Source organism: Scyliorhinus canicula, chromosome 5, assembly GCF_902713615.1.
Source record: "Scyliorhinus canicula chromosome 5, sScyCan1.1, whole genome shotgun sequence".
NCBI classification, from domain to species: Eukaryota; Metazoa; Chordata; class Chondrichthyes; order Carcharhiniformes; family Scyliorhinidae; genus Scyliorhinus; species Scyliorhinus canicula.
Window position 1 is genome coordinate 37,366,996 of NC_052150.1, and position 26,482 is coordinate 37,393,477.

At 45.7% G+C, this 26,482-nt stretch overlaps 1 protein-coding gene across 3 annotated transcripts in view; it reads left to right on the forward strand.

The window, feature by feature from the left end:
• elmo1 (engulfment and cell motility 1 (ced-12 homolog, C. elegans)) overlaps positions 1-26,482 on the forward strand; it is a 330,714-nt gene that overhangs the window by 156,840 nt on the left and 147,392 nt on the right. For all 3 annotated transcript variants that reach the window (XM_038796915.1, XM_038796914.1, XM_038796916.1), the window contains 3 exons: positions 1,979-2,101; positions 9,583-9,711; positions 19,003-19,107. In XM_038796915.1, the coding sequence (XP_038652843.1) occupies positions 1,979-2,101; positions 9,583-9,711; positions 19,003-19,107 (357 nt within the window). The remainder of the gene's footprint in view (positions 1-1,978; positions 2,102-9,582; positions 9,712-19,002; positions 19,108-26,482) is intronic.

Consider the following 26,482-nt stretch of genomic DNA (forward strand, 5'->3'; position numbering starts at 1 on the left):
ATAGTTAATTTTCAGTGCCAGTGAGACTTTTGGCAACAGCTAACGCAGAGATTGAGCTCCAGGTCTTTGCCAACTCCTCCTCCAACCCAGTTGAGGAAATTGGTTTTGCACCAACGAGAACAAAGGTCCTGTTCCAACCAGCTCCAACAGCACAACACCTGCCTCCGTGCCCCTCCCCCCATCGATTAATTAATATTGAACACATTGTAATATGGGTTCTTCCAACTTGTAATTGCTCACCTTAAATGTTTACGGGAGGTTTAGTTCATATCTGCTGGGCAAATTCAGGAATTGATGATATTCATTGTACGTCTATGGTTTGCCGCATGGCAAGATATTGGGCGGGATTCTCCGCACTTCCGGGGGCTAGGCCGGCCGGAGCCGGCGGGGTTGGTGCCACGCCAACCGGCGGCGAAGGCCTGCCGTGGGCTGGTGCAAGTTGGGGCATGCGCAGAACCACCGCTGTGTTCTGACGCATGCACGGAACCGCCACCATGTTTCCTGTGCCCCCACGGCTCTTCCCCCACCCCCGGCGGGGGATCGGAGAATCCTGCCCATTATTTTTTGTGGAGCTAGTGACAGCGCGTCACATCTTGGCCAACAACTTTTAGATATTAACACTTAACCATGCATCTATCAGGGCAGCACGGTGGCGCAGTGGTTAGCACTGCAGTCTCACGGCGCTGAGGTCCCAGGTTCGATCCCGGCTCTGGGTCACTGTCCGTGTGGAGTTTGCACATTCTCCCCGTGTCTGCGTGGGTTTCGTCCCCACAACCCAAAGATGTGCAGGGTTGGTGGATTGGCCACACTAAATTGCCCCTTCATTGGAAAAAATTATTGGATACACTAAATTTATTTTAAAAAACATGCATCTATCCCTCACCTGACATTTTATACCATTTACCCATAAATAACAAGTGGCATTAGCCTCACCGCCTTATTTTGATTATATAATCTTGCTGATAAAAAACATCTTCACCCAGTTGATCAACTCATCTTGGGTTTAACCACCAGTCTTTTTGTTAAAAGTGATCTTTAAATAAATAGAATGTTGAACATTTGCGAAGAAACCTAAACTAGAAAATTAAAATTAGGAAAATTATGATCTTTCAAAGTCTCTTGCTTTCACAGAAGATTTAATCCTAAATTGTCCAATTTAACACACTATTTTCTCTGCAGCCTCTGGAGTCCAAAGGCTCAAAACACTCGTACTTGGTCTTGCATCATCTGGTTTCCATCAGTTGATGAATTTGCGTGCTCCCTTTCCTCTTTGAGCATTTCAAAAGCAGGGAGTATCGTATTGTCCTATTCTAACAGCACTGACTAGTGCCCTGGAATAATTCCACAGTCTCACCATGAGTCTAGGCAGTCAGTTTTGTAATAAAGTACCTGCATTTATGAAGTGCTTTCATGATTTCAGGCTGTCTTAAAGGACTTTACAGTTAATGGAGTACAACATTGTGAAGGCACCAGGTTTGAGTTGGGATTGTGATGATTTCGAGGGCGCAGCAGTTGGCTTTAGTGCTGTGGGACCAGGGTAGGAAATTTAGATACCATGGGATTCTGCTCCTGACTACCATTATTCAATGGTCTCTGCTGGAAAGCTATTGTGTGTCCATGTTGGGCTGGGTGATGATGCTCCCTACATTTGAACAGTCTGCAAACACTCACTCTCTCGGCTAGCAAATAAAGAACACCCACTTGGTTGAAATACCAAAAGGCAGACGGAGCCTATTGCACCAGAATCAGTGAATCAGTGCACCCAGGAGAAAAGAGAAACAATGTGTATTGAGAAGAAATGGATATTTGAAAAAAACATAAAACTACAAACACCACAATATAATTTGTCCCTTGCATTACCTGAGGTGCTGTTTTATTTGCCCATATGCAATGCTCATCGGTGGTAGTGTCAAATAAGATGGATTATGAATGAACTGCTGTTTTTAAAAAAAAAATGGAAATTCTTCCTGTGTAACAGCATGTTATTCGTGGAAACCGAACCATTCTGACTGAAATGGCCCACCAGCTTTATGTCCTCCAAGTACTGACGTTTAATCTTCTGGAAGACCGGATGATGACTAAAATGGATCCACAGGATCAAGTGAGTATTTATTTTCTAGGTTTACACTAATAGGAGAGAGCTGCAAAGTGATTACAAGACCCCAATGCTTTTCCATTGAGTGCCAACCAGAGCTGTGCTTGGAAGCCGCGTCATTGCACCAGCTGCTGTGTGCTGCTCAAAGTCCTGTACTACTAACTGCAGTAAATGGTTTTGAATTTGGCTAGCTCCTGCAGCCTCGAAATACAGAGATTGAAAAATACTCATTCTCGGGACGTGTGTGTCATTGGCAAGTGCAGTGTTTATTACCCGTCCCTAGTTGTCCTGAGAAAGTGGTGGGGTGGTGAGCTGCTGCCTTTAACCTCTGTGTGACTTGCTAAGCTATTGCAGTGGGCAGTTAAGAGTCAACCATGATGGTGTGGACCAGGAGTCTTATTTAGGCCAGACTGGGCAAGAACAACAGATTTCCTTTCCCAGGAATATGTGAGCCAGTTGAGTTTTTACAACAATCCAGCAGCTTCACTTTTACTAATGCCAGCTTCTGCTTATTTCCAGATTTTACTTTTAATTCAAACTGCCCTGGGCAATAGTCTGGTCATCTGAATTAACATAACACAGTCTTTCTGTATCCATTCTGCCCTGTTGCATTATTCTGCAGTACACAAGCCACCTCCTGCCATACTTCCTCCAATCCTATGAGGACATCATTCCAATCCTTTCTTTCTCATGCACTTAATTTCCCCTTAAGGCATCTATAATATGAGGAAGCAAAGAGGTACAAGTTAGCCAGGAAGGACCTAAAGGGAGAGTTAAGAAGAGCGAGGAGAGGACACGAAAAGTCGTTGGCGGATAGGATCAAGGAAAACCCTAAGGCTTTCTATAGGTATATCAGGAACAAAAGAATGACTAGAGTAAGATTAGGGCCAATCAAGGATAGTAGTGGAAAGTTGTGTGTGGAATCAGAGGAGATAGGGGAAGCGTTAAATGGATATTTTTCGTCAGTGTTTACACTGGAGAAAGATAATGTTGTCGAGGAGAACACTCAGGTTCAGTCGACCAGGCTAGATGGAATTGAGGTTCATAAGGAGGAGGTGTTAGCAATTTTGGAAAATGTCAAAATAGATAAGTTCCCTGGGCCAGATGGGATTTATCCTAGGATTCTCTGGGAAGCCAGGGAGGAGATTGCAGAGCCTTTGTCCTTGATCTTTATGTCGTCTTTGTCGACAGGAATAGTGCCGGAAGACTGGAGGATAGCAAATGTTGTCCCCTTGTTCAAGAAGGGGAGTAGAGACAACCCTGGTAATTATAGACCTGTGAGCCTTACTTCGGTTGTGGGTAAAATGTTGGAAAAGGTTATAAGAGATAGGGTTTATAATCATCTTGAAAAGAACAAGTTGATTAGCGATAGTCAACACGGTTTTGTGAAGGATAGGTCATGCCTCACAAACCTTATTGAGTTTTTTGAGAAGGTGACCAAACAGGTGGATCAGGGTAAAGCTGTTGATGTGGTGTATATGGATTTCAGTAAGGCGTTTGATAAGGTTCCCCACGGTAGGCTATTGCAGAAAATAAGGAAGTATGGAATTGAAGGTGATTTAGCGGTTTGGATCAGTAATTGGCTAGCTGAAAGAAGACAGAGGGTGGTGGTTGATGGCAAATGTTCATCCTGGAGTTCAGTTACTAGTGGTGTACCGCAAGGATCTGTTTTGGGGCCACTGCTGTTTGTCATTTTTATAAATGACCTGGAAGAGGGTGTAGAAGGATGGGTTAGTAAATTTGCAGATGACACGAAGGTCGGTGGAGTTGTGGATAGTGCTGAAGGATATTATAGGATACAGAGGGACATGGATAGGCTGCAGAGCTGGGCTGAGAGGTGGAAAAGTGTGAGGTGGTTCACTTTGGAAGGAGTAACAGGAATGCAGAGTACTGGGCTAATGGCAAGATTCTTGGTAGTGTAGATGAACAGAGAGATCTCGGCATCCAGGTACATAAATCCCTGAAAGTTGCCACCCAGGTTAATAGGGCTGTTAAGAAGGCATATGATGTGCTAGCCTTTATAAGCAGGGGGATTGAGTTTCGGAACCACAAGGTCATGCTGCAGCTGTACATAACTCTGGTGCGGCCGCACCTGGAGTACTGCGTGCAGTTCTGGTCACCACATTATAGGAAGGATGTGGAAGCTTTGGAAAGGGTTCAGAGGAGATTTACTAGGATGTTGCCTGGTATGGAGGGAAGGTCTTACGAGGAAAGGCTCAGGGAATTGAGGTTGTTTTTGTTAGAGAAGAGAAGGCTGAGAGGTGACTTAATAGAGACATATAAGATAGTCAGAGGGTTAGATAGGGTGGACAGTGAGAGTCTTTTTCCTCGGATGGTGATGACCAACACGAGGGGACATAGCTTTAAATTGAGGGGTGATAGATATAGGAGAGATATCAGAGGCAGTTTCTTTACTCAGAGAGTAGTAGGGGTGTGGAACGCCCTGCCTGCAACAGTAGTAGACTCGCCAACTTTAAGGGCATTTAAGTGGTCACTGGATAGACATATGGATGAAAATGGAATAGTGTAGGTCAGATAGGCTTCAGATGGTTTCACAGGTCGGCGCAACATCGAGGGCCGAAGGGCCCGTACTGCGCTGTAGTGTTCTATGTTCTATGGAATAATTTCACTTGCCAGCTCTCAATTTTATAAGCACAAAATTTATATTATTTCTCTCATAAAGAAGACAGCCGAGATTTCATGCAGCTGTCAGAATTGTTTTCAAATACACTTCAGTTTGTTGGTCTGAATAAAGACTTGCAGTGATGTAAGGTTCACTGAATAATAAGTGAGTTTGGTTTGACCCAGAAACATGGGAACGACCGATCCTTTGCTACGTTTTGGCTCTTTTGCTGAGAAGCCGACATGAGTTCACCAGCAAAGAGGAATCTGAGTACCTTGTGTAAGGATCCCAGACAAGAACCCAACTATTTTCCAATTGTTGAATTGTGAGGAAATGTTACTGCACCACAGGAGTGATATCACTGACCCATTGGTAGCTTATATGTTGAAACAAATTTGAAACACAGAATTAACCACATTAGCAACAAATAAATAACTTTGCAGTTAACAGTTACAGCAGTTCTTCAGTAAAAGAAGAAACTTTAACTTACTTCCTAACCTGCCACTATATTCCAATTAAGCAAACCAATATTGTTCAAATACCACTCATGAATAAAGTTAACAACCACGTATTTTACTTGCTTTTCTCTATGCAGGATCTTTGGGGCCAGAATCTTTCGAGACCAAAACTGATCAGATTAAAATCCTGGGAAGAACTAACTTTTTCAGACAGACCTGCCTCCTCCCCTTAATTACATATCTGTGCCCAAAGCATAAGGCATTCTTCTGTCGTCTCCTCCAAGATGTCCCATGACCTGTTTAACTAGGACCAAACATAATGCCCTCATAAATTATGTACACCCCAGTTGTCCTTTAAACATATACAATATTCCATGAGCTAGCTAGCTGTAAACAAGTAAATAGTTCTCAAATTTATTAGCAGAACACTTCACCTGCAAAATCAATGATTACCTCACTTTTACTACCCCTTAATTATAGCTTTAGCAGACATTCTGCTTATACATCTGAACCCAGGTTTTAATGATATTATTAACAAAAGAAAGAATTTCTTATGTTCATCACACTTAATTGTTTGATGATAATGAAAGATACATTCATCGCCTGGTGTCAGAGGACAGAGCTACGAGGGAAGGTTGGGAAAACCTGGGCTCTTCAGCTTTGACAGGAAGTGAGGAAGAAGAGATCTTCTATACCAGTGATGGACAACCTAGGCTAGTGAGTCGGCCACATGAGTGGCCCTCCATCTCTGGGCCGCAAGATTGAAATCGGACTTGTTCGTTAACCTTGACTCCTTAAATAAGATTAAATACATTTAATACAGGCCAAATATTCCATAACAAGTTACTGAAAATGTGTAATTATTTATATATTAGTAGAACTATCTTCAGCTTCAAATGGTAAAATCAAAATAAATATTTACACTTTGGATGCAGATGAAGCACATGGCTCTCACAGTCAATGTCGTGAGCAATCAGCATGCACCTCACTTCACTTGCTCTTGCTTGCTGTGAGTATCCCTTCAGTGATACTGCTAGGAAAAAAAACATAAGGATGGAAATCAGCGGAATGTGGGAACCCTACACATAGGCAATGGTTAACAAAGTGTTTTGTGGGCTGCACCCAGAACTCTGGACCCCATGTGGCCACAGGTTGCTCACTATTGTTGTATATCATGGGTACTATATCGGATGGATAAGATTGTAAAGCATTGGTCCAAATTGAAACCTGACAGCAGGCCAAAGAGACATACAAACGTCATGCAAAGAGCGCCGAATATCCAGAATAATCTTTTGAATGAAACCAATCAGATGCTGTGAGGGATAAACTTAAGACCTAAAGGCCCATTTGTGACTAATTAGGGCAATTTTTTTTTGACTTGGCCAGTTCCAAAAGCCTTGTTTTGTCAGTGCCTCTAAATCCCCTGCACATTCCACACTGTAAGGAGTGATGAAGAAGTTGTAATCGAATTCAGCACTCATCATGATGAACACTGTGGGGATGTCTTTTGTGAGTGTTGCATGCTAACTAACACCCTCCTTTAATAGCTGCCTCCTGTTGAACAATACTTGAAATAAGCTAAAATGACAATCATGTATTACGGTGGGTTTGCTGGAGCTGCATGAGGCTAAAGTTGTACATGTGTTTCATTTGGCAACATTTATTTAATGATGCAGTAGTCGATTGGTAGGATAAGTTGTAACATTTCTTTTTTCTTATAAATGTTTTTTATTAGGTTTTTGAACAAAGTATATTTACCGTTATGTAGACAGAATAAAATATATATAGCTATACATAGAAGAGAAGGGAACACGCACAAAAAACAAAACAAAAAACTCTGTACAATTGGCAATATTATTTTTAACACATAAGTAGGCATCTGTTTGTGGGGGGGGGGAGAGGGGAAATTGGGGAGATACATATACATTTGGGTGCCGGAGAAACAATTACAGAGGGCAATATGCAAATGGATCTGGTGTTGGTGTTGTCGCTTGCTTCTCCCGGTTTTCGCTGCCGTTGTCGTCTCGCGTTCACCTCCGCTTCAGCCGTCCTGTCTTTCGCCCATATTTTCTTTGTTCTCTGCTCCTGTAGATGCCAAGTTTGTTATCGTTTCCCGTGCCCTCCTTCCGGCTGTCATTCCCTTGCCCCCCCCCCCCCCCCCCCATCTCTCTGGTTCCCCTCTATTGTTCCCTGTCTCCTCCCTCTCTCCCCCCCCCCCCCTCTTCTACGCCCCCCCCCTTCTCCTGTGGGTCGCCTTTCTTTTCTCTTAGGTTAAGCTGTTACCCCACCCCCACCCCAGTCTATATCCCCCCCCCCCCCCCCCCCCCCCCCCCCCCCCGCTACTTCCCTCTGATTCTTGGCTGGCTACCTGGCAAATCTTCTGCTTGTACGTTGGCCACAAACAGGTCCCGGAACAATTGGGTGAATGGCTCCCACGTTCTGTGGAAGGCGTCGTCTGACCCTCGGATGGCGAATTTGATTTTCTCCATTTGGAGAGATTCAGAGAGGTCAGACAGCCAGTCTGCAGCTTTGGGTGGTGCTGCTGGCCGCCAGCTGAGCAGGATTCTATGGTGGGCGATCAGGGAGGCAAAGGCAAGGGCACCCACCCTCCTCCCCAGGAATAAATCTGGCTGGTCTGATACCCCGAAGACCGTCACTTTTGGGCATGGCTCCTCATTCCCATCACTTTGGACAGTACCTCAAAGAAGGCTGTCCAGTACCCCGCAAGTCTGGGGCAAGACCAGAACATGTGGGTGTGGTTGGCCAGGCCTCCTTCGCACCGTACACACCTATCCTCCACCTCCGGGAAGAACCTACTCATACGGGTTCTTGTTAAATGGGCTCTATGTACCACTTTTAGCTGCATCAGGCTGAGCCTTGCGCACGTGGAGATGGAGTTGACCCTATGCAGTGCTTTGCTCCAGAGTCCCCACCCTATTTCAATCCCCAGGTCATCCTCCCATTTCTTTCTTGTTGCGGTGTCGGCCCTTTCTACCAGTCGATCATAAATGTCGCTACAGTTACCTTTTATCTAGGATGCTTGCGTCCAGTAACTCTTCCAGTAATGTCTGTCGTGGCGGTTGTGGGTACGTCCTTCTCTCCTTTCGTAGGAAGTTTTTGAGTTGTAGATACCGTAGCTCATTCCCCCTGGCTAGCTGGAATTTCTCTGTCAGTTCGTCCAGTGTTGCGATCTTGCCGTCCGTGTATAGGTCCCTGACTGTCAGTGTCCCTCGTCCTGTCCCCACTTTTTAAAGGTGTCGTCAGTCAGCGCTGGTGTGAACCTACGGTTGTTGCAGATGGGCGCTTTGTCCGACATTTTGGTCAGGCCAAATTGCTGCCGTAGTTGGTTCCAGGACTGGAGGGTAAGTTGGAACATTTCTGAAGTCTGGGCTTGATCACATTGCAGATTGATGGAATAGTAGGCTCCTCCTTTGCTGAAAGGTCTCCAATGTAAGGAATTTGGCAACCTCAGTTCAGCGTTGCCCTGTCGCACTGATTTGGCACATTTCAACATCACACTAGCATGCTGCAGCTGGCCTGTAGAGCAGGCATTGTCAAACCCAGGGGCGCAACCCACGGGTGGGTTGCGGGTGGGTGTAAGAAGGGTCGCGGAGCCGTCCATTGCGGCGCTCCCGATCGAGCAAATTCACGCGCAACAGCAGGCTTTTAATAATGTTGGCTGCAAGCGGCCTTCAAAATGGCCAGGAACAGATAAAAAAATATTCGGCCGCACTGCGCATGCATGCCTGATCATCAGTGCGCATGCGCAAAACTATGCGTATGTGCAAAACTATGCGCATGTGCAGTCGATGATCGGGCACGCATGCGCGGTGCAGTCGCGAAGGTCGGTCGGCGTGGGCCGCGAAGGTCGGTCGGCGTGGGCCGCGAAGGTCGGTCGGCATGGGCCGCGAAGGTCGGTCGGCGTGGGCCGCGAAGGTCGGTCGGCGTGGGTCGCGAAGGTCGGTCGGCATGGGCTGCGAAGGTCGGCCAGTTGGTAAAAATGGATCCCCGGAAAAAAAGTTTGAAAAGCACTACTGTAGAGAACAAGACACGAGAGTCGGCTTTAAGCACATCACATCCCTAAGGTAGAATTATCACACGTTTGGCATGAAGTCACCTAGCTTGATGAGCTCAACAGGTTAACCTGTTTAAATAATTGCGTCAGATTGGTATCCGGGCTTGGCAATGTTGATGCAAAAGAGCTTTTGCTAAAACCTTTTTTTTTTAGCCTTGTTGATTCTCTGTAACTTAATGATGGCCAATTCTGCAGCACTCTGAGAAGGGTGCTGAAGGTCATGGTGAACCTGTAGGAGTTATGTTGCAGACTGATTGCACAGGTAATCTTGAGCCATTAGATTTGTTCAGTTCTATTTAATTGATGGTCTGCTTCTTGCTTCCTTTTACAGTCCCAAAGGGATATCATATTTGAGCTGCGCAGGATTGCTTTTGACGCTGACTTGGAACCTAGTAACAGTGGCAGTATTGAGAAGCGGAAGTCCATGTACACAAGAGATTATAAAAAGCTGGGCTTCATTGTAAGTATGCCCATCCACTGAGAAAACACTCAAAAAGGGGGAATGCATTGGGTTACTTTCAGAGGCTGGGATTTTTGAGAGTCATTTGTCTCCATCTCAAACTTCCCTGTTCAGATTCAGAGTTCTCTTCTCACAGAAATTAGAATCCGGATTCTGTAAATTGGAAATTTAAATTCCTATTTAAAAGGGAATTGACCATATTGCCAAACCAGCTAGCACATTAAATTATTTGTTACGCTCCCCCCCCCCCCCCAAACCACCTGCGTGTTAATCTTGCAACCAGATGACACTTTTTTTTGTGAAATGTCAGATATATTGTCCTCCTTTAGTTCCTCTTGCTATTTGATCCCGACACCCATTATGGGAAAGGGTGTGATGGGGAAGGCATCTGATTGGCTGCAAACTGGCTCTGAAAGTGGATTTGTCAGCCCAACGCATTGTTATAAATTTTGCAGGTTGATGTGGCTGTATCGTATCTACAATTTGTCACCTCACCTGTCCAAACCAGGAAGGTTTATAGCAAAATTAAACATAAAACGCGAGAAATTCTCAGCAGGTCATACAACATCTGGAGAGAGGGACAGAACCAACAATTCCAGTCTTTTGCCTGACGTGGGAAAAGTCGGAGATGTAACAGATTTTAAAGAAGTAATGGGTGTGCTGGGTTGGAATGTTTATTTTACTTTCAATTTAATTCTTAGAATTTACAGTGCAGAAGGAGGCCATTTGGCCCATCGGGTCTGCACTGGCTCTTGGAAAGAGCACCCCACTCAAGCCCACAGCTCCGCCCTATCCCCATAACCCAGCGACCCCACCCAACCTTTTTTGGACACTCAGGGCAATTTATCATGTTTGGCCAATCTACCTAACCTGCACATCTTTGGAATGTGTGAGGAATCCAAGAGCAGCCGGAGGAAACCCACGTAGATACGGGGAGAATGTTTATACTCCGCACAGACAGTGACCCAAGCTGGGAATCGAGCCTGGGACCCTGGATCTGTGAAGCACTGTGCTAACCACTATGCTACTGTGCTGCCGACAATTTCCATTTTTGTTCACTTTTGCTATGCCGCAGACCCTAAAACCTGTTGCATCTTTAGTTGTTCCCCGCCACCCCCCCAATTCTGGTGAACAGTCATTGACCTGAAACCTTAACTATGTTTCTCTCTGAATAGGTACTGCCTGACCTGCTGAGCATTTCCAGCATCCATATTATTTTATATCTGTATGAAGGCGACACCATGTTGATTCACCCTATGTGATACTGCTGAATTATATGAACTGATTTAGCTGAATGAGCTTGTTAGTCTGCAGCATCGTGAGAGTTAAAAATGAAATCGAAAATTTTAAATAAAATGTCCCTCGAGTGGTAAGATTCCAACTATGTGCTCCCATGAATGCTTGGATTCTTGGCAATTATCACCAAAGCAATATTCATTCAAGATACATGTCCAGAAATAAATTGGATCTGGTTTTGTTAATTATTGTAAGGCATTTTTTTCCAAAACTACTTACATTTATATCTATCCTTTTGTATTTAATTTCTATTCTGGCTGTTTAATTTTTCTTAATTATATCTCCGCATTTGCAAATGTTTATTATTTTAACTATTTTGCATATTGTTTGATCGATATCTGTAAATTACTTTGTTTTAATTTCACTATTGTACAGCCCTTAATTTTTCCACGTGCACATTTTAATTTTGATTGTAAACTGAAGGCTACCCACTGGTAATGCATTAATGTCCAGCTGCTTTTGTGACTTACTTGGGGATCTGAGAAGATTAATTTTGTACTGGGCACGATCTGATGAATATCCAGATTTGGCATGATGGCTATTGCCGAAGGGCAAATCTTTCAGTGTCTCACTTGGAGGGAGAAACTAACAGTTGCCAGTGTCGTGCTGTGTGTAGCTGTCTGTTTCTTTTCGCACAAAGCTTGCTTGGTGGATGACCTACATTTCTTAGCCGCTTTTGTTTCTTCGATCAGCTCTGGGTTTGTTCTGTAAGAACTCCGCCTGTTCAAATGTGAGGCTAACTAAAGGAACCTGTAAAATGATAATGTCCATTATATCTGGTGATAAAACTGGGGACATTTTAATTGTATCATTTCTATTCGTCCACCTTTCTCCCCCCCCACCCCCCCCCCCACCCAAAGTTGGGGGACTCTTGTCGGAGTGTTGTTTCATAGCTCTGGGGACAACTATAGGATCTCACTCTGGTGGCCCATGTGTGTGAACCTAAACATTTGTAGTGTTCCAACGCCAAGGGTATAGCGGGGCAATGCTATCTTCTCACCTCGACTTTCACCAAGATCACTATGCAGCATTCACGAGCAGGGTAAAGAGATTCCTGGAAAAAAGGCGAACAACGAAAAAATTCTTTTGGTGCCGCCATGATGAAAGTAAAGTTCAAAAACCATTGCTTAAACCTAAATACAGCATAATAAATATTCCAATGATTGGTCCAGATTTTGCTGCTGATGGTGAAGGAATGGCATTCGTCATTCAGCTCACAGGCAGCTGTCCACTACGTTTTCTTTAGCTTCTCAGCAGAGATTTGCACTGAGTTAGTAGTATTTCACTCTCTGACCCATGCTAATCCTTGTTTTATATGACTCTTAATGGGATACATTGTCTCCACCCCTCCCCCAACCCTCTTATGGCTCTTGACCACTTCAACTTTCAATGTAGTAAGCCACTCCATTCTCCTCCATTGCCCTTCCTGTGTGCTCCATCTCCATGGGACCAGATGTTGCTAGTTCTCTTCCTATCTGCACTTCATCGTGGACACATTTCCGGCAATGGTTTCCTCTTGTCCAGCATAGTCGCTTCCAAGGGTTTGTCTATGGCTCCCTGCTGGTTCTTATTTATCTACTGCCTCAGGTACCATGTGCAGTGCCTCAGCCTTAATTTTCTGCCACTGACCTGGTTGCCATGGCTACTGTTGCACTGTTTGACCATTTATCGGGATGACCCAGAACTTATTTTAGTTAAGATTCAAACCAAAGCTGTGCTGTTCAGTTCTCAGCAGGATCTTGAACCCCTTCGGCTCCAATTCCATCTCCCTTGCTTCCTGATCGCTCAGTACGACAATATATAAGCGTGATTTCAACCCACAACTCAGTGCTATTACTGAACCATAGTTAGCCCCCTCAGATGAGCAAGTACCCTAGACCGCTTCACCGGCCCATTCAGTCCTCTCGCATTCCAGGTGACCAACCGGATCAGAGGGCGTCCCGCCCCCCTCCCCCGTCGACTAGCCATAGCCCGTCGACTGCCTGCCCCAGGCCAGCACCCCTCGCCCGACCCAGTCCCCACAGCGACAATACCTCACCTCTGTCCCCCCGGCCCACACCAGCTCCTTCCTGACCCTGCCAGCAGCAACCCGGTATTCCCCTTTCCCCCCCCCCCCCCCCCCCCCCCCCCCCTCCCCCCCCCCGGGCTAGGATCCCTCCTAGCCGCGAACTGTCCTCCATTGTCTAACTTCTGCTGACCTCGGAAACTCCCGCCAAAAACCCGACCCCTCCCAAAGTGGGATCATCCCCCATCCTGTCACTCCTCAAGGCACCGCTTCAGCGCGGGGAGGAACCAGTTAAGGCCCCCCCCCACTTTCGCACTGCCCCACCACACCCTTCTGACCCAGCTCCCAAATACCAGCCCCACTCCATACCCCCAACCCTAGACAGAATGCAACAAACCCCCCCAGACCCTCCCCGCAAAGTACAAAACTCAAACAGTGCCACCCAACAAAAACAGAACAACACCCCAATAAATAATCATATCAAAATTACAAAAGTACAGAAAAAAAACACAGCAACAGCAGAAACCATCAATAAAGCATTACAACCGACCCTGCAACCCGAACCCCTAGTCCGAGTCCAGCTTCTCCGTCCGCACGAAGGCCCACGCCTCCTCCGGGGAATCAAAATAATAATGCCGCTCCAGATAAGTTACCCACAGGCGCGCAGGCTGCAACATTCCAAACTTTATTTTCTTCTTATAGAGCACCTCCTTCGTCCGATTAAACCCGGACCGCCGCTTAGCCACCTCCGCACTCCATTCCTGGTAGATCCGTACTACCCCATTCTCCCAGTTGCTGCTCTTCACCCTCTTGGCCCAGCGCAGCACACACTCCCGATCACTGAACCAGTGGAACCTCACCAGCATTGCACGCGGGGGTTCGTTCTCCTTAGGCCTCCTGGCCAGTACCCTGTGGGCTCCCTCCAGCTCTAGGGGCAGATGGAAAGATCCTGTCCCCACTAGCGAGTTCAGCATCGTATCCACGTACTTTATCAGATCTGACCCCTCCAGTCCCTCCGCAAGGCCCAAGATCCTCAGATTCTTTCGCCTCATGCGGTGATCAAGCTCCTCGAAGCCGTCTTGCCACTTCTTATGGAGTGCCTCATGCCCCTCCACCTTACTCACGAGGACCACGGCCTCCTCCTCGCGTTCAGCAGCCTCCTCCTCGCGTTCAGCGGCCTGCATCTGCAACGCCTGGATGGCAGCACCCTGGATCGTCTGAATCTCCGAAAGCCTTTTATTCGTTTCCTGCAGAGAGCTCAGCACCTCAGCCTTAAAGTCTGCAAAACAGCGCAGGAAAGCAGTTTGCTGCTCCTGCGCCCACAGCCTCCACTCCTCTGGTGCTCCGCCGGCCGCCATCTTGGAATCCTTCCCCCGTTTTTTCTGGGGAGCTGCTGCCGTTTCTTCCCCCTTTCCACTCCGAGTTCGAGTCATGAAATGCGGAGGAAGTCGATCACCACACCTCCTCCCACCGGGAGACGTCGAAAAAATTCCGTTTTGGGCTCTAAAAAGAGCCGAAAAGTCCGTTTGAATCGGGAGCTCCCAAATGTGCGGCTCCCTACGTCATCGCCGCCACCGGAAGTTACTGAACCATAGTTGACAACTTTGTAATGTGGTTACCAGGTTATTGTATGATATTTGATTTGCACTGCCGATGGGGAAAGGACCCCTGCCAGCAGCGCAGCCATGTCAAATCACCCCCGTGGACCTTTTTTTTTGGTCTGTCTGTCTTTAGATCCCTTTAAATTCTGAACCTCAATCTTTAAAAATGTTTAACCAGAAATTTTGTTCTCTGTATGCAGTTGTGTAAAACCAGTTGGAAGTAATATTTGATATTACACACTTGACCTTTTCCAGGGAAATGAACAAGGAATTGAAGTACACGTTTGACATTTCAGATTTTAGTTGTTGACATTTCATAGTTTTCATAAAAAGAGTTTGAGAATGCATCAAGTGACATTTCTGAAATTTAGCTCAATTATGATGATGTCAGAAGGGAATGGAAACCCTTAAAATAAATAATCTAGTTGTGGAAATAATTTCCAGTTTTTACAAAAGGTCACAGAACTATTGACTGAATTCACACTTTTGTCACTTTTACTTCTGCTAAACACAAAGACACACTTTTGTGTGAAAGTTTTAAAATATTTTACATTTCAGTAATTTTTCTACGATCAAGATTCTCAATAAGCTAGAGTTTACTGTCCAAATGATAGGAAGATAAATGGCACACACTTATTACAAAAATGCCACAACAACTTTAGGCAAGGGACAATTGTGCAGTGGATATTCAAGGGTCTGACTTGTGCAGCTTCTCTGTTCGCTTCTTAATAACAGCATCACATTGTCTGCCTCACCGTTGAAATGCATCGAATTGTGTGAAGTTACTGTTTCTTCACAGTAGATATGAACTAAACATGGCACAGCCTTGTCCGCTCCTGACCAAGCATCCGTGATAAGTTTTCATTGCTAGCAGTCAACCTCTCCAGTTCTGATAATTAACTCTTACAAGTGTGCAATCTCGTTCCTTCATGTTTTAGTTGTTGGAGGTTTTTTAAAAAAATCACATTTCTTAAATTTATTTTTCCTTACGGTCTCTTTCATCTTAATCCAATCTTTCTTTCCCTCTAATTATTTCTGTTTCTGCACCCAAAATCACCCATTCTAATTTACATTTCGTCCTCCGTCCTTGCAATTTTATTGTCAGAATCCTTCAATCCTATTTGTTAACTTGTTGCTTGTCCTGTTCACCCGGCTCCTGACTGCTGTGTTTCACTTGCTGGAAACTTACCAGCTCTCACCTACAGTGATCAACCACGGAATATATTAAAGAAATTAATCATCATATGCCGTTAGCCGCCTTGTTACAGCAAAGTATAACCAACTATCACACTGCGTATGACTTTGCTGCCGTCCCTTGTGATATTTTGCATTTCCCTTCCTTAAATGTAGAACTCAAGATTATGAATTTCCCCTTTGCTCTACTGCACAGGGATGGGCCTTTTCCACAGATCCTTGGGAATTGCCAATAATGTTCTAATGTAGCTGTGATTCTAAATTGAGGCTCACTGCCAGAGATATACAGGTATGGGGCGAAATTCTCCAACCCCCAGCAGGGTCGGAGAATCGCCTGGGGCCGCCTAAAATCCCGCCCCCGCCGTGGCAGAGATTCTCCGCCACCCGGGAAGTGGCGGCAGCGGAATCTCGCCACTCCGTTCGGAGAGGCCCCTGCAGTGATTCTCCGGCCCGGATGGGCCGAAGTCCCATCGCTGGGAGACCTCTCCCGCCGCCGAGGTTTAAACCATCTCTGGAACGGCGGGATCAGCGGCGCGAGCAGGCCCCCGGGGTCCTGGGGAGGGGGGGGGTGGCGATCGAACCCCGGGGGGTGCCCCCACGGTGGCCTGGCCCGCGATCGGAACCCCCCCGCTCAGACTCCGGGCCAGTGCCCTGGCTGCACTATTTTCTTCCGCGTCCGCCACGGCCTTCGCCATGGCGGAAGTGGAAGAGAACCCCACATCGTGCATGCGCCAGCAGTGACGTCAGCGGCCAGTTGCCGCTGACGTCGCTGTCGGCGCATGCGCCGACCGCCGAAAGCCTTTCGGCCAGCCCCGCTGCCGGGGGCGCTGGTTGTTTGCGCCAGTCTTCTGGTGCAAACCGCTCCGGCGCGGGGCTGGCCCCTGAGTGGTTGGTGCTACTCCCCTACGCCGGCACCCTCCGACACGCCGGGTAGCGAAGAATGCCGCCCAAGATTTGTATGCTGCATTCATGGCTGTGTAGACAAGAACATGCCTATGCTTGCCTTAGGTGTGATGACCAACTGTTCCAAAAATACACATTTCCCATGCTGGATTTTCTCTATAGTGCATGCACCTTTCATATGTTCTTACATCAATTTTAAGTGTCTACCACTGTGATGCAGACTTTCCTTTATAATATAATTCATTTACGATAGAGTAACATAGCAAAGATTAAAAGTTCACTGGCCAAGATCCTTGCTTATGTTTGATTTGTCAGCTTATCAGCTGTGCCTCTAAGGGAACTTGTCTCTGAGTCAGAAAGCCAGCACTTGAGTCCCACTTGAGAGATATGAGCCTAAATTGTGGTCAAACACTCCAGTACAGTACTGAGGGGGTGCTGCCTTGTCGGAGCTGCTATCCTTTAGATGAGATGCTAACCATAATACTACTATGAAGAAGAGCAGGGTAGCTCTTCCTGGTGCCCTGGGCAGCAATTGACCCTCAACCAATATTATTAATGCAGTATATCTGATCATTATCACATGGCAGGCTGTGCAACCTTGCAGTACACAAATTGGCTGTTGTGGTTCCTAAATGACAATGACTACATATCAAAAATACTCCCACTTGTTGTAAGGTGCTCCAAGATGATTGAAAGTTGTGAAAGCCACGATGGGTGCGATTCAACGGAAACATTTCCATGTGTAATTTGTGGCATGTCTGGCAGGGTGTTTCTTGATGACCGCATTGGCGAGATCATGGCCCATATTCAATGGCACTTAGTGCCAAAAATGAACCCCCACGAGATTCTCACCATTACTGGCTGCCTCGCCGTCTGATTTGCTGGACTCGCACCGCAGCTTCCTGCCGCTAACAAGTGGGAGCTGCTTTTAAACGCTCGCTCACTACTCACTCCCAGTCAACACACAAGCATGCCAGCACACAGACCTGCATCGCTTTGGGGAAGCCAAACTGCCCAGGCTTCACAGTCCATGGTGGACTCCTGGGCCCCCTGCCTTACTGGGCATGCAGCATAAAGAAAGGAACTAACATGAAGCATTTGCTCTTTTCTATTACCGTCTGATGCTGTTCGATAGCGGAGAAAATGAGTTTCCATAATTTCCACTGCTGGTCTCTGTGGGCCCTCGAGGCAGTCATTTGGATGGGGTCGGGACAGGGCCTGCTTACCAGGAACAGTCATCATTACCTCTTTCCAGTACGTCTGCTCCTTCCGTCAATTTGTTACGAGCTGTTTTCAAGCTGTTCATTAGATTGTGGTTCCTTTGGTAGTGCCAATGTGTTTTATTTCCATCAGTGTCTCCACTGCTGCCACCATGGGCGGGATTCTCTGAAAATGGGGCTATGTCCCCACGCCGACGGGAAAACTGACGCCAACCACTCCGCCGTGAACAGCCCCCGGGGGCTAGTTTGACGGCGGAGTGGTTGTCGCCGCTTCAGCCGGCGGCGAATGGCCGGCGCCAGTTCACGCATGCGCGGTACGGCCGGCATGGCCTTACATGTACAGACTGGCCGGCGTATTTCCTCGCATGCGCGGGCGTTCCTTTCTCCGCGCCGGCTCCCGGGCAATATGGCGGAGCCCGACAGGGGCCCGGCGCGGAGGAAAGAAGGCACCCCACGGAACCAGCCCGCCTGCAGATCGGTAGGCCCCGATCGCAGGCCAGGCCACCGTGGACTAGGTTATTAAACAGACTGTACTCTGGTATCTGCTTAACACTTGTTTTTTAGTATGACAGCTAACAGATTACAGGGTCTTACACACGACTGACTAGTGTCAGTGCTACAACTTCATTTCTGCCATATATTAGCATCGTCCATCTGTTAACCCTTTGTACTTGTTATATTCCCTAAGTGCTGCAAAGAGCAAAGAGACAATGTTTACACAGTGTGCTGTGATGATCTGAAGTGTACTGTCTGAAAAAGTGCTGGAAGCAGATTCAGCAGTAACTTTCAAAAGGGAGGTGGATAAATACTTGAAAGGCTCTAGGGAAAGAGAAGGAGATTGGGACTCAACGGAACAGCACATTCAATGATGGGGACAAGTGGCCTCCTGCTGCACTATTTGGATCCATGATTTATGTATGAATGTGATTCACACGTGACCTGTGTGATCAGAAGCTTATTTTAGCTGCTCGGATTTTTTGGTGTGACCTCTGACAGTTAAGACACTGAAAAGCTGCTTGTTTGTGAACTGGAGATTTGTTTGTAAACTTTGTCCTTTCTTCCTGCAATCTAGAATCATGTGAATCCAGCCATGGATTTTACTGAGACCCCACCGGGAATGCTGGCTCTTGACAACATGCTGTACTTTGCCAAGAACCACCAGGATGCTTACATTAGGGTAAGACCTGTCATTGAATCTTATGCGTAGTTACTGCAAACATCCCAGATTTTTGCACCGCCAACTGATGCCATGTACATGGATCTGGGATACGAGTAGGAGGAGGCTGTGTTTCAGTAGTCAGAGCCTTGGTCAAGGGTCTGTCTCAAGGGTGTGTTCAGTTTTGGACACTGCAACTCAGGAACAATATATTGGTCTGGGAGTGGGGTGCAGTGTCGATTCACCAGAATAATACTGGGGTTTGGAAGGTCAAACTACGAACATGTCTTGCATAAGCTTGATGTGTATTCCCTCTCTAGATGAATTCTAAATTGGTGTGTTCGAAATGAAAAAGGGATTTGATCGGGTACATGCAGAGAAATTATTACTTCTGATGTGGCCTTCAACATCGAGGGGGTACATGGCAGCACGGTGGCGCAGTGGTTAGCACTGCAGTCTCATGGCCCCCCCCCCCAACAATCCAAAAAGATGTGCAGGCTGGGTGGATTGGCCACGCTAAATTGCCACTTAATTGGGAAAATGAATTGGGTACTCAAAATTTATATAAAAGGAAAGGAAAAAAAAAATAATCGAGGGGGCATAATGTTAAAATTAGAACTACACCATTCACGAGCAGAAGCAAGATATGCTTTTTCCACACAAAGGCGTTGTGGTAATCCCAACTTCTCTCCTCCAAAAGGCTGTGAATCACGGGAGAATCTGAGCATTCAAGGCTAAGGTCGATGGATTATTTTAGTTTAGGTTACGGTACTGAAGGTAATTGGAGGTGAAGTACAGATCAGCCATGACCTAATTGAATGGTGGAGCAAGCTCGAGGGGTTCCACTGCATAATTTGTTTAAATCACCGGCTGTATCTCTGCAGTTCAGATGCATTTTATTTGCATAATTTGTTTGCATATCAGAACTGGTGTCACCTCATTGCCATATCAGAGCTACTTCAGCCACTGTGCTGAATACAGTTAAATCAAATTACATACTGCACACAAACAGGCCATTTGGTGCTTCTACTCAGTGCTGTTGATTATACGTTATACAAGCTTACTTACACTCTACTTCGTCTTATTCGATTTTCCCCTTGGCTACTGACCAGCTGATCCTTAAAACTGTGCTCAGCATCTGACCACGTCATATGGTAATGATCTACATAGTCTGACCACTTTCACTGTAATTACCTTTATCCTGAACTCCTTATTGGATTTGTGGTGACCATCTATTATAATGACCCCTAGTTTTGGACACTCTCACCTCTTATCCCACAAGAAATATCTTCTTTGCACCATATCAAACCCCTTCACAATTTTGCAAATCTATTAATTCTCTGCTTTTCTATGTTAATAATTTATCTGCTCTTCTAGAAATGTGACTCATCGGTACTATGAACATAAAGTATATTATGGAATCCATTAGTGTCCCAATGGCATCAGTAATTGTTAGGGCCATGCACCAGCCTTAATGAGAGATCTATTTATTACATTGTGGCATGCATAATGCTTTTCAAATAAAAAAAAATGTTAGTACTTAGAAATTGACTACAGGTACTGAGTAGGTTGATAGACTTGTCGTGACAAGTGGCAGGACAGTGGAGAATGAGCGACAGCCAACAGGCCCACAATGTGAAGAGGAGACATGACACTCATTTTCATGCAGAAACCTGTCCCCACATGCAGAGAATATTAGTTTGATGTCTACAGAGGTGGGGGAGCTCTTTCAAGCCAGATCTTCACAATCACATTTTAAAAAATAAATTTAGAGTACCCAATTCATTTTTTCCAATTAAGAGGCAATTTAGCGTGACCAATCCACCTAACCTGCACATCTTTGGTTTGTGGGGGCAGTGACCCCGAGCCGGGATCGAACCTGGGACCTCGGCACCGTGAGGCAACAAGGCTAACCCACTGCGCTACCGTGCTGCCCCCTTCACAATCACATTTTTAACCTCTTGTGTGTGGCCTTGCCTTTGTAATGGGTAACTTACATTGACAAATGCATATCTATGTGGGCTCAGTGTTATCGCATTATGGTATTGCACAGATCAACTAGGTGACAGGCAGCCCTTTGAGGTACTGAAGAAGGACCTGTCTACTTGGAGATAGCAACATACGAAAAGTTTATGAGGACTCAGTTTTGGATTGGTCTGTTGCTATCATTTTATCATCATGCATGAAAGATTAGCAACCAAACAAAATTGACGGTTGTGCCTCTGTGGTGCTTAGTGCACTAGCTCATGAAATTTAGAACATGAAATTATGCTGCTGAGAGAATTGTTTAATTGCCAGTATTCATTGTGCCTTGTTTTGTCAGTGTTTTGTAAAAATCGCCTGAAGATTCCAAAATTAATAAAGGGAGAGAAAGAAAAGAACAATTTAAATGTTTTATTCAGAGACTGTTGTGAAGAACAAGGTTTCAAAATGCGGGTGTCACCTTAACTTTGCTTCCTGCTCCATCCATGTCCCTTATTTCTCTTAGTCTCAAAAAATCAATTGATTTCAGTCTTCAGTATATTCAACTGCTGAACTCTGGGGTAGGAGAATTCTGAAGATTTGCAATCTTACCCTCAGCACAGTCGCAAATTGCTGATCTCCTTATCCTGAGATTACAAACCTCTAACATTAGACTCTCCAGTCAAGGGAACTCTCAGCATCTACCCTCCGATAATTTTATACGTTTCTTAAGATCACGTATAATTTTTACAAATTCCAGGGAATATCGGCCCATTCTCCTTGTCCCCTTCTCAAAGGGCAACACTGCTTCGCTGTCTAAAATCCCTTTCTGGTCATTTTCAACTCGTTAATTATTTCTCTACCACCCTTTTTGAACAGAAGTTGCTTTGCGTGCTTTTATTCTGTCTAGGATATCTGTTGAGTTTCACAGAGTGGGTAAAAGCCTCCTGCTCATAGAAAATAAATAAGTTACTTTGATACCAGAAAACCAGAGTACCTAATTATTGTTTTCCAATTAAGGGACAATTTCCCGTGGCCAATCCACCTACCCAGCACATCTTTGGGTTGTGGCTGGAAACCCACGCAGATACGGGGAGAATGTGCAAACTGTTCACGGACAGTGACCCAGGCCGACTTTGATACCAGAATGAAATTAAGAAAGAGTTTTACAATGAATTCAAAGGCCTCTAGCAATCTGCATTAACTCTGTTCAAAGTGCTATAATGCCAAACGGTACCATGTCATTACAGAAGCCAGGCCAGATAGTCAGAGATTACTCAAGTTATTGGAACCATAGACTTTTTTTACATTTGCTGTTTCTCCACATACTGCTGTGCGTGATAACTCTTTGGGCCCAGACCCTTGCACCCAGTCAACTCTAATTGGAGGTGCTTTCGGAAAAAGGATGTTTTGTTCTTTGCAGGGTTTTCACGGGCCACCACCCACAGTCGAGATTTTAAACTTGCACAAGTAATCTGTGGTCACCGACAATGCCACAAATTCAGCCTTAGGCTAAAATTATGTCAAGTCCAGATCCTGGTTTCATCCGAAAAGCCATATTATGTTGTGAATCATCGCCCATAATTGTGAGAAATATTTGGAAATTGGATATCCCTGCTGATCATTTCTATAGACATTAGATGGCACACGCCACCAGTGATGTGAACAATTTGTTAATCACATTTCATTAATTTATTGCTTGATCCAGAGAGCTACTGGAATTTTATTCAGAAGAGAAAAGAAAAGTGGCAAACAACCTGGTCTTTTAATTGCCGACTTTAAACTTTCGCTGACCAGTTTGTGCTGGCAGAGATGAAGGAATATTTAGTTAGCACACTGCTCATGAGAACTGTTAATTATACAAACGATAAGGGAAGAGAGAGTGAATCAGTTGCATTCAGTAAGAAGGAAGCACAGTGCCAGCTTTATCGCTGGTTGCAGACTTTGAGGTTGCATGTTATTCATTGTAGGTTCTTTTGATAGTTTTGTCACAGAAACTTCCAAGTTCCCCGTTCCTTATAAAACAAATATTAGGCGCGATCTACCGGCCCTGCTGCGCCCCGAAAAGCAGCGCGCCACGTCCTAACGTGGCTGGTAAATGATGGGAGATCCCACTCCCGGGATCTACCTGGCTTGCCACGCCTCGCGCGATCTTGCAACGTGAAGCCTGCCCATGTTAGAGCGAGACAGCTAATTTCATTTTAATATGCAGTTCCTGGAGGTAACCAAGATGTTGGGATCTGTCCCCATTGCCTTGGAGACCTCAGACAAGTGCCATTCACTACTGGTCTCTACAAACGGGGACCAGATGGAACGGCACTCGTGGGGGTCTCCCAGGGGATTGGAGTCCCCCAGGTGAACGCCCTCTGGGCAGGGTAGTACCCTGGCACTTTTGGTGCCACCGAGGTACCCTGGCAGTTCCAGCCTGGCAATGCTGCTGCATGCTGGCAGTGCCACCTGGCCACGTTGGCAGTGTCAGGCTGGCACCCAGGTGGCACTGCCCGGTGCCATGCTGGCATTCTTTGCGCAGTGGTGATCGGGCGTAGATTGGCGTGTGTTGGGATGGAGGGGGGGGTGCAGGGACCTCCTTCCAATGAGTTTGGGCTGGGGTGGTTCAGGGTCGCTTCGGGTACTTGAGGGATTGGGACGTCACTTAAAAATGACGTCCCGATCTCTTCCTGCTCTGAGGTTTTTTTCGGCGAGGAGGGCTCGGCAGTGCAGAGAACGGGACTTAGTGCGGCCTTGGCCAGGCGTACCCCACTGAGGCCCCATATCTAATCTGAGTCACATTGATAGCGTTCGTCCTCAGCGCTGCGAGCGCCAGGAAACACGCGACAAAATGAGCTCACTATGGGACCTAGTTCCCATTTGGTTAAATCGTGCCCATTGAGTTATTGGCACAGATTCCAATTACCAGAATGGTGTACTAATTGTATACTAATGTGTTTGATTGAGTGAAGCTATTGGCATTAATTGCGGTTTCGCTTCAACACACATAAAGAGACACTTATTTAAACTGTGGTGTGGTTGATTTAGGAGGCGTATGTTTCTAATGTTTCACTCTGTAAATGAATGTGAAACTCTGTAAAACCTGGCTTTCTGAATTAGAATATGGCTTGAGTGGCTCCCAAAGACACCCCTCTATTCTGTATTTCAAATGAGGATAAAGGGAATCTGAAAATAAAACTATTGCCAGCAGCAGAAGATCTTTGCAGTCATTATTATGGATTAGCATGACATTCTTCCAGTTCCTTAAACATTAGATGTAACTTTGAGCAAAATGAAAAGGGCAGAATATATTTGGGTTGCTCGCTCAGATGTAACTACTGCAGAGATCACAGTATGCCATAGCCTCTGGACAGAGGATAATGCAAGGAGAAAACTTTGAAACTTTTGACTGAATTCAGAAAATTGTTATTGAATTGCTTTATAATGTCAGCAAACACAAGCAATCCTGATTTGTGCTCCATCTGCACTCGGGCTGCCAGCTCTTCCCAGTTGCCCTGCCATCTCCAGTAATTAAAGATAAATTTTCTGGACACGGCTGCTGGCCACTTGGAGGAAAAATCAATGGGACATTAATTTGGTGTATTTTTAGGTTTTATGTATCGATTCATTGATTACTGCAATGCTGGCGAAGCCCATTTAACCCACCATGCCTGTGATTGCGTTATTGAGGGCTGTGCAGTGAATGCTGGCCATGCCAGTGCTGCCCACCTCTCATAAACGATTAATCCAATTAGTTTAATTCCACTGCTCTTCACCTGTATTCCTGATTTATTTTCCCTCCATCTATTTCAGCATTGAATTTGCTTCCACCACTCTTTCAGGCGTCGCACTCTCGATTATCATAATTAACTGTGTTTTTAAAATTCTGATTGTCCCCCACCCTCACTCTCCATCTTCTTCTTTTGTCAATTACCTTAAATCTGTGTCCTTTGGTCACTGACCTTGCTGCCACTGGAAACCATTTCTTCTTACTGCACACTCCTTGGCCGATTAAATTCCGTCTTCATGGATACCTTCCATCTGTTTTGTGGTACTACCACTGTGCTAAATGGGATAGCACAGTAAGAAGTCTTACAACACCAGGTTAAAGTACAACAGATTGTGGTTGAATACATTGCTGCTGATAAGAAAATGCAACTTAGACATTGTCTTGCATCTTTGACTTTGTCTATATATATATGCTTCTGGAACATACCTCTTCATTTACCTGAGGAAGGAGCCGGATGGGATTTATCCTAGGATTCTCTGGGAAGCTAGGGAGGAGATTGCTGAGCCTTTGGCTTTGATCTTTAAGTCATCTTCGTCTACAGGAATAGTGCCAGAAGACTGGAGGATAGCAAATGTTGTCCCCTTGTTCAAGAAGGGGAGTAGAGATAACCGCGGTAACTATAGACCAGTGAGCCTTACGTCTGTTGTGGGAAATGTCTTGGAAAGGTTTATAAGAGATAGGATGTATAATCACCTGGAAAGGAATCATTTGATTAGAGATAGTCAACATGGTTTTGTGAAGGGTAGGTCGTTCCTCACAAACCTCATTGAGTTCTTCGAGAAGGTGACCAAACAGGTGGATGAGGGTAAAGCAGTTGATGTGGTGTATATGGATTTCAGTAAAGCGTTTGATAAGGTTCCCCACGGTAGGCTATTGCAGAAAATACAGAGGCATGAAATTCAGGGTGATTTAGCAGTTTGGATCAGAAATTGGCTAGCTGATAGAAGACAAAGGGTGGTGGTTGATGGGAAATGTTCAGACTGGTGTCCAGTTACTAGTGGTGTACCACAAGGATCTGTTTTGGGGCCACTGCTGGTTGTCATTTTTATAAATGACCTGGAGGAGGGCGTAGAAGGATGGGTGAGTAAATTTGCAGATGACACTAAAGTCGGTGGAGTTGTGGACAGTGCAGAAGGATGTTACAAGTTACAGAGCTGGGCTGACAGGTGGCAAATGGAGTTTAATGCAGAAAAGTGAGGTGATTCATTTTGGAAGGAATAAGAGGAAGACAGAGCACTGGGCTAATGGTAAGATTCTTAGTAGTGTGGACGAGCAGAGAGATCTCGGTGTCCATGTCCATAGATCCCTAAAAGTTGCCACACAGGTTGAGAGGGTTGTTAAGAAGGCATACGGTGTGTTAGCTTTTATTGGTAGAGGAATTGAGTTTCAGAGCCATGAGGTCATGTTGCAGTTGTACAAAACTCTGGTGCGGCCGCATTTGGAGTATTGCGTGCAGTTCTGGCCGCCACATTATAGGAAGGATGTGGAAGCATTGGAAAGGGTACAGAGGAGATTTACAAGGGTGTTGCCTGGTATGGAGGGAAGATCATATGAGGAAAGGGTGAAGGACTTGAGGCTGTTTTCATTAGAGAGAAGAAGGTTAAGAGGTGACTTAATTGAGGCATACAAGATGATCAGAGGATTAGGTAGGGTGGA